This window comes from Equus caballus, chromosome 8, assembly GCF_041296265.1.
Source record: "Equus caballus isolate H_3958 breed thoroughbred chromosome 8, TB-T2T, whole genome shotgun sequence".
NCBI lineage: Eukaryota > Metazoa > Chordata > Mammalia > Perissodactyla > Equidae > Equus > Equus caballus.
The window spans coordinates 49,570,525-49,583,956 of record NC_091691.1 but is presented as its reverse complement, the minus strand read 5'-3'; the positions used below and the strand labels follow the sequence as shown (position 1 = coordinate 49,583,956).

The following is a 13,432-nucleotide window of genomic DNA, read 5'->3' as shown; positions in this document are numbered from 1 at the left end:
CCTTATTCTTTCTACTTCACACTTGTCATAAATTAGCAGAATAAAAATAGTTCTGCTGCACCATGGGGTATCAGGACGCCACAAAGGTGAAAAAGAGTCCACTATTAGCCCTGAAGTGGTTTAGCATCCTTGCTTGCACAGTCCAGGCGTATTCTTAGAGAATTCACACCATACTGAAACCAACCAGGGCAAAATGGTGTTTCCCACTATTTTTTATAACCTTTAAAAAACGCTTTATCCTAAATAATCATTATTTTAATGATAAAATGCAGTTAGAATTAAATGAATCACAGAAAAATAGGGCAAAGTAGTTTAGTCAGCATTTCTAAAATATATGTTAACCCTCTAAGCAGTATCCAAACAAGACTGCAGTGTGTTTATTTAGGAGGGTTCAGTTAAATCTATTATGGGCAGACACTGAGCAGAATGGCAATATAGAATTTTTTAAAAAACCAAACAAATGAATGCAGAACACTTCTTTTATTGCAGCAATATAAAAAACACATATAACTTTAAACGTTCATAACCACAGTAACTATACATTATCATTATGACTGAGGTTATTTAACTCACTCAGATTTGGGGGAATAGCTTATAAAATTCCTGAAAATCAATGACCTTCACAAAAATATGGGATTGAAATGCATGTCTGCGTTTTTGTTAAGAGTATGTGAGTTTTCACTCTCCTGACCTTTTTCATAGTCTCAGCATTTTCATAAATCCTCAGATTAACCAAACTCAAGGCCTTTTATACTAAGAGAACCAGCAGTTAGATTTGCTAGTGGCAACAGCTGTAAAAGTTAATTGATAGGTTACCAATAGATTTTTGACCTAGTTCCTTCTTTCTTTAGAGCAAAAACAACTTTCACCAGGGCATCCAGTCCAACCGCCGAAGACTGACCTGTCCTTCAAACAAGCCCTTTCAAAGCACTCTAAACAGCCATTTCCATTCTGATGGTCGGGTGTGGATGGTACCCTTCAAGCTGAAAGTCTTCAGCCTTGAAGTCATCAATTGTCTCAACTTTTCGAAGGATTTTGAGTTTCGGGAAAGGCCTTGGTTCTCGCTGAAGCTAAAAGCAAAAGACCATTATGTTGCCATATCTGCATGACCTGCTTCAGTTTTGTGCCCGTGTCCTTTCATGAAACAAGGACACGGTATTTTACCAACAAAGTGTTATTTTACAGGGTGTAACACTAGATACCTTGTCCCTGGTCTGCAGCACTGTTGGAGCGTCACTGATTCTCTCACACATGCAGAGGGCAAGGGGTTTTGTGGAATCTCAAGGTGGCGTCAGGAGGCTGGCTGCTCACCAGGTCTCAGTTCTTATAATCGGTTGCTCTTGGTACATTTACCAAGGACAGTCTTACTTTGTATGTGTAACTCATAGTAGGCACCGAGTGTGGCTGATCCCATGATCCCTAGCCCAACTCCCTGGCAGAAAGGGCAGGGAAAGATGACACCCGTTGACAATTAACAGAAAGAGATGCAAGCCAGGATTTCTGGGATGGACAGACAGTGGCAATGAGGATGTGGACAGACCACGACCTCACACTGTTCTGTCCAGCAGACAGCCAGAGAGAAGCATCTGGATGAGCCCCGAAGTCACCCTCTCATCAAAAGCAGCCAAGCTCCCTCAAAGGAACTTCCAAACCTAGATTTCCTCTGGAAGAGGCTAAAAGGTTTTTGACTGGAAAGTTCTTTCCCTGGGGCTCATTAAGCACAAACACGCTCATATTTTTGTCATTTCAGATCGTTATGTTTGGCCACTATAACTTATGGATTTGAATGCACAGACTTGGAAGTTCAGACCTAAGTATTGTATTTAGCCTAAAATTAAGGGGAAATGGGGCTGGCCCCATGGCCAAGTGGTTAAGTTTGCAAGCTCCGCTTTGGGGGCCTGGGGTTCGCCGGTTTGGATCCTGGGTGCAGACCTGTGCACCACTCATCAGGCCAGGCTGAGGTGGCGTCCCACATAGGGAGCTAGAATGACCTACAACTAGGATATACAACTATGTACTGGGGCTTTGGGGAGGAAAAAAAAGGAAGATTGGCAACAGATGTTAGCTCAGGGCCACTCCTCACCAAAAAAAAAGAAAGAAACTTGGCATAAACTTCCATTAAAGAAAATTAATAGAAAACATTTGTATTTAAGTTCTGCTTCCAGTAAAAATACGAGTTGAAATGCCACTTCTGGAAGGTCCCAGCTCCGCTGATCCAAATGCGGCTCTTCCTCTGGTACTGGTATTTAGTACCTCACAGCACCCGTCACATTAAGTTCCCGTGGAGGTTGAGGCACATGTCTGCATTGTCCCTGCCCACCACCTGTCCCTAAACTAAGGCCCCTATACTTGGAGCAGGTCATCTTACCTGTCACAGCACGGAGGAGAATGCCTATTACATGAGGAATGTTCTATACACCAATCTTTTATCGAGGGAAGGCACCAAACTCCCAAGTGTGACAGACAGAATTCTTACCTGCGTTTTCAGCGGGTCAATGTGATTCAGGTAAATATGTGCATCTCCCAAAGTGTGCACAAAGTCACCCGGCTAAAGCCCATGGGAGAAAGCAAAACAGTAAATGTTAGTTTCAATTCCTTTAAAACACATCGTTTAAAAACACATTCTCTAGAGTATGCAGACATCCCAAAGCTTTTCAGAAAATAATTTAACCAGTGAAGCTTTTGAAAACAGTTGTACTAAAAACAACCTATATAAACCTGTTAGTTTATATACACCACAAAGACAGGAAAGTTCCATGGAAGGTTACAAAGTGAGCGAGTTCATTTCTTATTTAAAACTAATCAGAGACTGAATCCTCTGCAATTACAATATCTTCCATGTTAAAGAATCTAAGAGCTCAGGGTAGCAGGCTGGCAGCAGTCGCTCCTTCTGAGGGGAGCCCACCTTCAGGCCCGTGATGTGTGCGATCATGTAGGTGAGCAGGGCGTAGCTGGCAATGTTGAAGGGCACACCCAGGCCCATGTCTCCCGATCTCTGGTACAGCTGGCAGGACAGCTCACCGTTCACCACGTAGAACTGGCAGAGGGCATGGCAGGGAGGCAGAGCCATGAGAGGAAGATCTGAGGATCCAGCACAAAGGAAAATGAGGAGGGCTGGTGGCTTTAAAGACTCTAACTAGAGGCAAAGTAAAACCAGACACAAACAGAGCCAACGCATATAGTGGAGGTCAAGAGAAAGAGCTACCGGGCCACAGTGAGCCCCTGGACCCACACATTCCCCTCATGCCAAAAGCAGACCATTCCAGGGGCCGGCCCATGGCTGAGTGGCTAAAGTTCTGAACGCTCCACTCTGGTGGCCCAGGTTCACAATGTGGATCCCGGGTGCAGACATACTCCACTTATCAGCCATGCTGTGGAGGTGTCCCACATACAAAGTAGAAGAAGACTGGCACAGATGCTAGTTTGGGGACAATCTTCCTCAAGCCAAAAAAGAAGAGGATTGGCAATGGATGTTGGCTCAGGGTGAATCTTCCTTATCAAAAAAAAAAAAAAAAAAGCATTCCAGTCCCAGGGATGGCACATTACTGATGGAGACCTGTCCACCAACAGGAGACTTCTGCACATGTACATCTACCGCTGAAGCAATGCTCTTCCATCTGAACTGAAATTAACTTGTGCTACCATCATGGCAGCAAACAATAACAGGAGGAATTCATTTAATTCATTTTCAGGGGCCCCAGGAAACCGGTGTCCCAGGAACATCCTCCGGTATTCAAAGTCTCTATTCTAAATGCAAACATTCTACTCTGGATATTTATTATGCCTGGTAAAGTTTAATTTTATAACATAGTCTTTAAAGATGTTAATAATATTGTGGTGGAGGTGATCTGCAACTTCACCTGCCTCCATTTAAAGTTAAACTCTGGGGCTGGCCCAGTGGTTAAGTTCATGCACTCTGCTTCAGCGGCCCCAGGTTGGTAGGTTAAATCCCGGGCATGGACCTAGCACCACTTGTCAGGCCACGCTGTGGCAGCATCCCACATAAAAGAGAGGAAGATTGGCACAGATGTTAGCTCAGAGCCAATCTTCTTCACACACACACAAAAATCTTACACGTATTTTTACAGGCAATTTAAAGCCCTTTTTTGGAGCAAGAATGAGCATAAATACACAATTAAGATCATATGGGTCCAACTGCAGCATCTGAAGGTGAAAATAGGGCCAAGTGTGACTTGCCCAGAGTCACACAATCAGTCGGGTGGCGGGGAGCAGCTCCCAGAGCCCGCCTCTGCCAGCTGCCTCTGTACAAGGCCACAATGCTGTCCTCTGCACTAACAGCGCGGTTAGGACAAGAGAGGATGACAGGGATGCTTTCGACCTTTTGGATTCCAAGCACACAGGATGATTCTTCTGTCGTCAGGGTTGGTTTTGATTGTGTTAATCACTTTTTGCAGTTGGTCTACTCCTTGACCTGAATAATCTGTAGAAGTGTCAAAACAGAGAACATGTACACACGTTAATGACAGCATCTTGTGAGGCAGCCTTAGTGTCGTTTATCTCGCTGTCCTTCCACAGCGCCCCTTGCCCCATGGTTACAAGATGACCAACGCACTCTACCAATCTCTCAGATCTCGTTGGGTTACGCTGAGCTCAGGGCCCTGTCTAGGTTCTAAGGTCTGCCCTGTGGAGCCATAACGACATCTGTTTTTCTATGTAGAAGTCCTTTAAATATTTGGTCTGTCATAGTGTCATCTCCTCCACGTATTGCTCAGCTTCTCCAGTCTCAACAATCTGTTTCTTCCAGTGGTCCTCACAGGGCTTAATCTCCAAACCCATCAACCATGCTTGTCACACTTCACCACCACAGAAGTACTGGATCTTAAATAGAATATACTGTTCCACACACGTTCCAACTAATAGGACTACAGATTCCTTTCTATCATCTAGACACTATCCTTCCAACACTTTCACCTAAAATTAAAACCTAGCAGCCACCCACCTATTGACTTGTAAATATCAGGAAATCCCTATAATTATTACACCACCTTGTACTTTTCTCTCATTTCTGGTCTCCGGACTTAATTCCTCGCCTTCTGCAGTGGGACTGGAAGCTGAGAAGTGCAGAGCTTCATATCCCCTCTGACCCTATGGTGTCAGGCTGTGCTCTAGTCTACCAGTTCTTAATTTTGGAGGAAGAAAGTCCTGTCACAATCACAGTTCCAAAAAAGTAATATCAAAGATAAAAAAAGATGAACTGTGATGGTACAGTTCTGTACCTGGATTGTGGCGGCAGTTACATAAATCCACATGTGCTAAAACTGTGCACATAACTGTGCGTGTACAACTGGAGAAATCCGATAAGCTCTGTGGATTTATGTAAGATATTACACAAGATGTTATCATTGGGGAGAACTGGGTGAAGGGTACAGGGACTTCTCTATATTTTTTGTAAATTCCTGTGAACCTATAAACTCTAAGGCCATAATTTTATTAGGCCCCTTATTGAGAATAAATAACACTAGGTGGGATTTAAGGCACAATTAAGTCAGGGGAGTAACCTCACATCCTGAGGACGTCCTAGGACAGAGGTTGCACACTGACAGACCATTTATTTACCTGCAGAATAGTTTGGCCCACACAGCACGGGGGGACGGTGGGGGGAGTTTACGTAGTATTAAATTAACCATTTTAACCACTTTTAAGTATGCAGTCGATGGCTATTAAGTACATTCCCAATATTGTATAGCCATCACCATTATCCATTCCAGATTTTTCATCTTTCCAAACCGAAACTCTGCACCCGTTAAACCACAACTCCGCAGCCCCTGGCAGCCACCATTCTACTTTGTCTCGATGAATTTGCCTATGCCCAGCCTGCACAGCATTTTTAAACTTACTGAGGTTTTATTGCAACATTCAAAAGATCTCAAGATCACACATAAAATGCAGACTTTAGGCTTTTATTGAAGAATTCTGACAACATCAGGCCCAAATCTCTCTAGCTGCTGGAGGTGAGAGGTGACTATCCTCTTTAGATGAGCCTCATGCTCCCCAGGTGGCTGGTCTCTGCCCAGCCAGCACACTGTTACTTCCTGCCCGCACGCACGCACACATGCACACACTAACTCCAAGGGAGGCATTTGCTCTTGCAACCCCTCACCTAAGGACATGTGGGACAGGAAGCATCAAGGGGCCAGGGCTGGGCTTTGTGACACCCAGGAAGTGGTACCATCAAGTGACAGAGGAAGGTGGACATCCAAGGGTGAGGAGTTTCATCTTCTACCACCCCAGAAGGGTAGGGAGAGAAGGGTGACCCAAGAACTATGCTGTCACATCAGTGTCATCTACAGTGTGCTGGGTGGCTCCGTCTTGAAAAGGGAGACCAAAGCCATAGTAAGGCAATCCCTGGGCGTCTGGTCCCCCAGATGAACTTCCTACCTTATTCCCCAACACAGAGACCATGTTGCTATCTGCCAATGAAACACGGTATGGCAAAGTGCCAAACACACAATCAATGCTAATCATTGAGAGTGTAATCTGACCGTGAGGTTTAGTTGTGCCTTCTGAATCTCAGCCTCTCACAAGGTCAAAGGTATATATCAGCTCCCTACACACTGACTTCTTGTCCCCAGACTTTATTTGAAACAACGGAGCAAACTCACACTATGACGGGCGCTCAGGAAATGGGAGGCAACGCTGTGTCTCCTCACCTGAATCCATATCTTTGTATTCTGCCCCAAAATGCCTCCACTGAAAGCCGTAAACTGGGCCTAAATCCCCTTCTTCTCTGGCGGAGAATCCCAGGCTGTCCAAGAAGTCTCGGGACCCATTGGCATCCCAGATTTTCACTCCCTTGCAAGACAGTTCATTAGCATTTGTGGATCCCTGGAAGGGAAGGGAGAGAGCAGGCATCCAGGTGAATTCTGAGCCATCAGGGCTGATGCCCCAAGCGCCTCCCAAGTGGGCCCCCGACCTTGCTGACACGCTGGGGGACAGGCACTCAACACGTCCCTGCACAGCTCCTCTCTTTACGTAGGCTAGTCCCAGCCCAACCTTTTTGAGGGTCTCCAGTCAAGTCTGACCCCTTCTTTGGAACCATCCTCTCAAATCTTTTTTCCTATTTCCCGCAACCAAATTTTCTAGACTACACACCTCTAACTCCTTTAATTATTCCTATCTCATTTGACAGTTTTGTGTTCCTTAACCAAATGTGTCCTATGTCTAAGTGTGATGCTCCAAAATGAATTTAATGCCTCACAAGCAATCTGTTTGGTGTACCTGAGACCTGGAATATAAGATATTTCTACTCACTGGCCTAATTAGTATCAGCTTTTCATGCAAACATGCCAGTCATATCTTATCTGGAGGTTTGCCACTACAGAGTTATATTTACCCCCAACCTCTATTTGCACAATTAAGGTGGTGTTGGGTTTTTTTCGTTTGTTTTTTTTTTCCAAGTACAAGCCTTATATTTATTTCTTATATTTCATCTCTTTAGATTTGGCCCATGTCATCCTAATCTGTATCCTGATCATGCACACAGGTCAAGGACAGACCCCATCGGCCTCTGGTGCCTCTGGGTACAATGCGCTGTCACCATTAGAAGCAAGGCTATGGTGCCCCACACATGTGGGCTCTGTGCCTGCCCTCTATCCCCCTTCTCTGACCAGTTCCCTGACCCCTCTAGCCTAAATATCTGCACCTACAAAACAGCACAGCAGCAGTACTGACCACACATATTACCATGAGGATTAGACAATACAAGCAAAACACTTGGTGCTCAATATATTGTAAGTACTGCACAGACCCCATCTCTCCATCTTGCTTGCAGATCCCACGTGAAGCGCAGGTACCTTCTGCCTCCTGTATGTTATCGAGTTACCAATGGAGTAACTCTATCAGAGGTGAGTCTGACGTGCTTCTGGTGAGGATTTCTTAGAATCCTGAATTCAAGTTTTAAGGTAAAACAGGTGAAGGCATTTTTATTTTTGAGCATCTCATTTCCTCCCCTTTCTACTGTCGAGTTTGTGCTAATTTTTTCACTTCCAACAATTCATTTCTCAATCTTTCACATATTGCTCCAAGTCTTCCCTTTCTATCCATTCACACTGGGCTCTCGCTGGCTTAAAGATGCCCTCATCTGAGACTTCTGATGATGCATCTGGAAGTAGAGGCTCTGTCAGGTGAGACAGGCCAACAAAGAAGAAAATATCCCAAGAATACAGAACTAAGGAAGACTGGATTGGATCTAAATCTAAACACATTCTAAAATTAGGTAAGAGGTCTTGGGTCTGGTTCGACGGAGACCAGACAACCCACACCAAGTGCTCTTTAGAAGGGATCCCAACTTACACACAGCCCAGAACTGAGCCCGTGTCCTCAGACACCCTCTGACCCGGTCTGGACCAGGAGTCAGAGCAAGGGGAAGGTCAGGCGTGGCTGCTGCCTGTCATCACGGCACTCTGCAGCCCTTGCCCGAGGGACCTACTCGGCTCTTTGTAAGAGGTACAGCTTGTTCCTATGCAAACACGAGAACATGGCTGCAATCTATCCTCCGTGTTTGATCCATGTTGAGGGCCTACTATGTGGCAGGATATGTTCTAGGCCATGGGGATACAACAGTGAACAAGAAAAAAAATTCCCTCATGGAAATTGAAAAAAAGCCCTCATGGAGCTTACATTTTACTTATTGATTGTCTGCCTTCCCCTTTGTAGGGCAGGAAGGGGGAGGGCAGCCATTATGCAGCAGGGATGATGTTTCTCTACGGAGTAAACAAAGGAGGGGCGGGGGGAGGGTGGGGGTAATCGCAGTCTTAGATCTGGAGGTCAGGAGAGGCTCTCTGAGCAGAGACTTGAAGGCGGCAAGGGAGTGAGTCATGCTACATGGGGGGGAAGAAAGTTTTAGGGAGCAGGAGTGGTAAGTGCCAGAGCTGGACAGAGGCCCCAGTAAGGCGCTTGGCTCTTTCTGAGTGAAGTGGGAGCCACCCAGGGCTTTAGGCAAGGAGTGACATGATCTGACTTTTAATAGGATCTCACTGGTGCTGTGTTGAGAACAGACAGTCGATTTCCAATAGCAGCTACTTCTTTACCTTGATAAACCACAGCAACTCTTCCAAGACACCCTTCCAGAAAACACGTTTGGTTGTCAGCAGAGGAAATTCATCTGAAAAACAGTTTGCCATATAGTTTCAAGATGGGAAAATAGAACACACCACCCAACTTTCTCTGTGGAAGAAAACTGCCCAAGGACATAACAGGAGCAACTGGAAAACTTTGACTCCTGCCACGTCGGTGCCCCGGATCAGGGTCGAGTTCCCTGGCTGCAGCACAAGTCAGTGACATAATTCAGACTGCGACTGCCCTCCTGAGGCCCTCGACCACTGGACACAGGAATTCCACACAGTGAGACGGGCGGGGCCAGGCAGGGATGCCCCTGTGGAAGGGAAAGACTACCATCCACTACCCAGTTAGGGTGACTCCTTGTGTGAAGGCAACACACAAATGTGCCCTAGGACGAAGCCTGCAGGCTCCCAGGACATTCCGTGATTATCCTGCCAGGGAAAACTTGCTCAGGACCAGGGGAAAGTAGATGTCACCCTGGCCCAAACTGAAGAATAGTTTTTAAATATCTGCAAGCAAATTGACCTCTATTTTTCAAGTGGACCAAAAATGGTAACTATTTAAACACTTTATATGCATGATCCTACTTAATCCTCAAAACAGCCCTCCTTGAGGCACTGTTATGATCTTCATTTTACCGGCACCAGGAGGCAAGACAGAAGTTTGCATCAAACAATAGAGAAAGAAAAATGCAAAAGCTTATCTCTAAATGTGGCACCTATGCAGTCCATGGTATCACTTGCAAAGTTGATGATAGATTTTTCCAGCACCTACTTTTATCAGTATTGCCTGAGTATTATTTCCTCCGCTTTGAGTACCTGGGGAAGCTGCAGACCAGGGAGGTTAAGTAACTTGCCGGCGGTCCCAGCAGCGGGGCTGGAGTAAAAACCGGGTCTGAGGCTTATTGGAGGCCACTGGCCCGGTAGTTTCCAGTCTCCAGTTGGGTTGGGGGTGGAGGGTTCCTTCCCTGACCACAGTGAATCTGCTTCACTAATAGTGGGTACCCCACTCAAACCACCTTCCACCCTTGAGTCAAGGATATACGTCCTGTGCCCACCCCCATCCCGCCCCTTTGTCCCCTGAAAGCCTGACCCTAATAACCTAAGAAGAGACACTTCTTCCCAGGAGCCATCCTGTCTTTAAGGAAAAGACGAAAAAGAACTTCCAGTCGGACTCGCGCGTTCCTCTGCCGCGGTTTAAGAGGAAAGCTGGTTCGTGAGCCCGCGCGGGAAAAACCGTCAGGAACCACAAGTTCCCGCCCGCGCCTGTCAGTTCGCTCTTCCCGCCGCAGCTGCCCCGCCCACATAATCTTCGCTCCAATTTTCAAAAACTTTGCAAAGCGGAACGGCGGCACCGGGATGGAAGAGGAGGGGCGGGGGGGGGGCCCTCCAGCCAGGCCCTTGGTCAAGCCCGGGCAGATCCTCTCCCACGCTCTAGTATGGGGCAGACACTACTGGGTCGTGCCCGCTTTGGGGGAGACAGCATAATGGGGCGATTAAGAGCACAGGCCTTGGAGCCAGAAGCACGTGCCTGGTGTTATCTCCCAGCTCTGTCACTCCTGTCCGTGTGACCCTACGCAAATCATTTCTCTAATCCGAGCCTCAGTGTCGGCGTCTGTAAAATGCAGATAAGGCTCCCACCCCCACCTCGGAGGATTGAGACTGAGACTAAAGGTGGACCGCGGGGTCCGGCCTCCCCCGAGCGCTTTCCGCGCTGCAGCTCGGAGCCCACCCAGGCCCCGGCCCTCCGGCGTCACCTCTCAGGTTGTAGCGCGCCTGCAGGCCGAACACCGACAGGGTGCCGGTGCCCGTGCGGTCCTCCTTCCGGAAGCCGGAGCGCAGGATGTGCTCAATCTGCCCCAGGTACTGCAGCTCCCCGTGAGGCCGCGGTTCCGAGCCCCGCTCCCGCGCGGCGGGCGGCGACGGCGGGCGCTGCAGCTCGGAGCCGAAGGCTGGCATGGCGACGGCGCAGAGGTGGCCCTGGGACTGCAGCGGGCCAGGGGGCGGGGCCTCTTCCGCACACCTCTTTTCCCGCCGCCCCTTCGGCGACTCCGCCTCTTCCGGCTCTGGGCACGTTGGGCCCGCCCCTGCCCGCGGGACCACGCCCCCTCGCTTCCCCAGAGCTCTCCGAGCCGCGGCGGGGCGGGGCCGCGCGCCCGGAGCCCGCGTGCCTCCTGGCTCGCGTAGCGTTTAGCCCGTTTTGAAAGTTAAGAACCCTGGGTCTAGAAAGGAATCTTGAGAGCTTGTATGTTGGTGCGTTGGCTGAAAAGGGCCGCTGTAAGTGGACGGTTTCGGGGTCCGCCGCGCCAGTCACTGATCAAGGACATCCTGGAACAATCTCCACATGTTCGTGAAATCTAAAAACAAAACCCTGTTATTTGAGATATGTTTCCTGCAGTTAAGAGGGACACGCTGTCGAGTGATTTGCATTTCCGTTTTCTCCCCATCCTCGCTGAAGGGCAGCTGCTGGAGCAAGTGGAATAGGCAGCTTTTTTACGTGGTTAATGACAACCAGTCGTTTTCAAGTTTTTAATACCCAAAATTTCAATTTTAGAGAAATGTTTATGATACAAACACTGGTAAGTAGGAACTACGTGATGAGTTTAAAATGTACTAAAACATGTATTGCACATGCAACAAGCTGTCTTTTGAATTAATTGTGTTTTGGGCACATAGTAGGTGATCAGTAAACTTTTTGTTACGTCTGGGGTTATGAAGAATAATATGTGGGCTCTGCTGAAACTTATTAGCCATTATTTCTTGCTATTCAATAAAGTCGATGGGTTTTTTTTGTGGTAAACTCAAGTTTGTCTGTGCAAGATTCTGGAATCTTTCTGCAAAAGTGCACCTCTCAAACCCAAGGTTAAAATTTTCCTAACAGGCAAACAGATTCTGGGAGGAGGTAAATATCTTTCACCTGGAGCCCTACCTAGTCTGCTTGGCAGAAAACAGTGTTGCATGCCTTTACGTGGCACAAGCCTATACAAAATAAATCGAATCCCAAAAACAGTTTACAAAATAGCTGGACATTTGGGTTAACATTTGGGAAGAAAAATACTAAGAACAGACTAAGGAAGTGTTTCATGGCAGTTCACAAACCTGGTGGTTGGAGAGTCTGTGTTCTTGCTATTTGGCTGTAATGAGGGCTCACAGAGGCCATTTCCTAGTGGTGGACCAAATGCATTGAGTTACAAAATAGATTTATTTAATCTCTCACAATTCTAGGCTAGCCTTTCTGAGATCAAATAGATTCTTCCCCTCCCCCAGCACTTTCCCCACCCCACCACCATACCAGTGTAATAACAGTTTTTAAAAGTCATCTTGTAACCTTGGGCCCTCCAGGAGCAGTTCAACTAACCCCATCTTATCAACAGAATAAAGAGTTGTCTTTCTGTAACTAAGACCCATTGTCCAGTTCAGGCCAATTGAGACCACTGATGCATCAACTGGACCTGCACAAATGCTCAATAAGTGACCTTTTTGACGTCAAGGAGCTAATAGCTCCAAGTTCAGATCATGGTAATGCCCCCATTTTGTGAATATGCGTTTGTCCTATGAAGAGGCATGAAGCTTGACTAGCTTGTGCAGATCATTAGCTACCTCACTTCTTACCTCCAATCATCTATCTCTACACTTCAGAAGGCCCTGCCCTTCAGCCCATAAATTGTGCCCCAAGCCCTGGAAGGGGGAGACACATCTGAGGGCACATGCCCCCTGTGCCCTTGCAGATTCATCTTGACAAATAAAGCTACATTTCCTTTCCCAAAAGCTAATGCCATAATAATTGGGTTTTTTTTATACTCATGGGGCAAGAGAACCCCAGTTTTGTGTGGTAACAATCTGTATCTCCTTTGGGAGTGATGGGCCTTCTGCATTGTGTTATATTGTTTGGATAGGGTGGGTGCTGGTGGGCTGTCCTCAGACGGGCTGGACATTCTTTTTAATGGACATTTGGGAAGAGACAGGTGCTAGGTCAGGAAACCTGAAACTCAGGCTTTAGACGGGAATGGGAACCCTTGTTGTCTGGGCTAAAGAGCGCTCTGGGTTGTAAGAAGCTGAAATGCCGCGTGGAGGCGCGGCCCTAAGTGGTCCGGGAGCTGCGGAGTTGCTCACAGGGACTCTCTCAGTGTTTGGGGTGGGACTGTTCTTTCTGGGATTGTCCTGCATGTTGCAGGGCTTCAGCATGCCTGCGGAAGGCCCACTAAATACCGGTATTCGCCAATCCCCACACCAACGAAAATGTGTTTCCACACGTTTCCGACCACTGGGAGGAGCTCAGGCTGAAAGTACCCCAGACTATCCAGCTGCACGTTACCCTCTGTTTATTTTCCTTTTGTTATTTTGAGCCAAGT

General features: G+C 47.2%; 1 protein-coding gene across 2 annotated transcripts; it reads right to left on the bottom strand.

Annotated features, from left to right (window-relative positions):
* Positions 1-465: 465 nt before the first annotated feature.
* TYMS (thymidylate synthetase) lies at positions 466-11,241 on the bottom strand. 2 transcript variants are annotated; one of them, XM_001492225.6, is made up of 7 exons: positions 10,838-11,241; positions 9,051-9,124; positions 6,672-6,846; positions 4,340-4,441; positions 2,906-3,081; positions 2,477-2,548; positions 466-1,070 (listed from the first exon to the last, which is right to left on the bottom strand). In XM_001492225.6, exons 1-7 carry the CDS (start codon positions 11,037-11,039, stop codon positions 933-935), a joined length of 939 nt encoding a protein of 312 aa, XP_001492275.1. In that variant the 5' UTR covers positions 11,040-11,241; the 3' UTR covers positions 466-932. The 2 variants fall into 2 exon arrangements, with proteins under 2 accessions (XP_001492275.1, XP_070076888.1); XM_070220787.1 differs by lacking the exon at positions 10,838-11,241 and adding an exon at positions 10,183-10,561.
* Between the last annotated feature and the right edge of the window lie 2,191 nt (positions 11,242-13,432).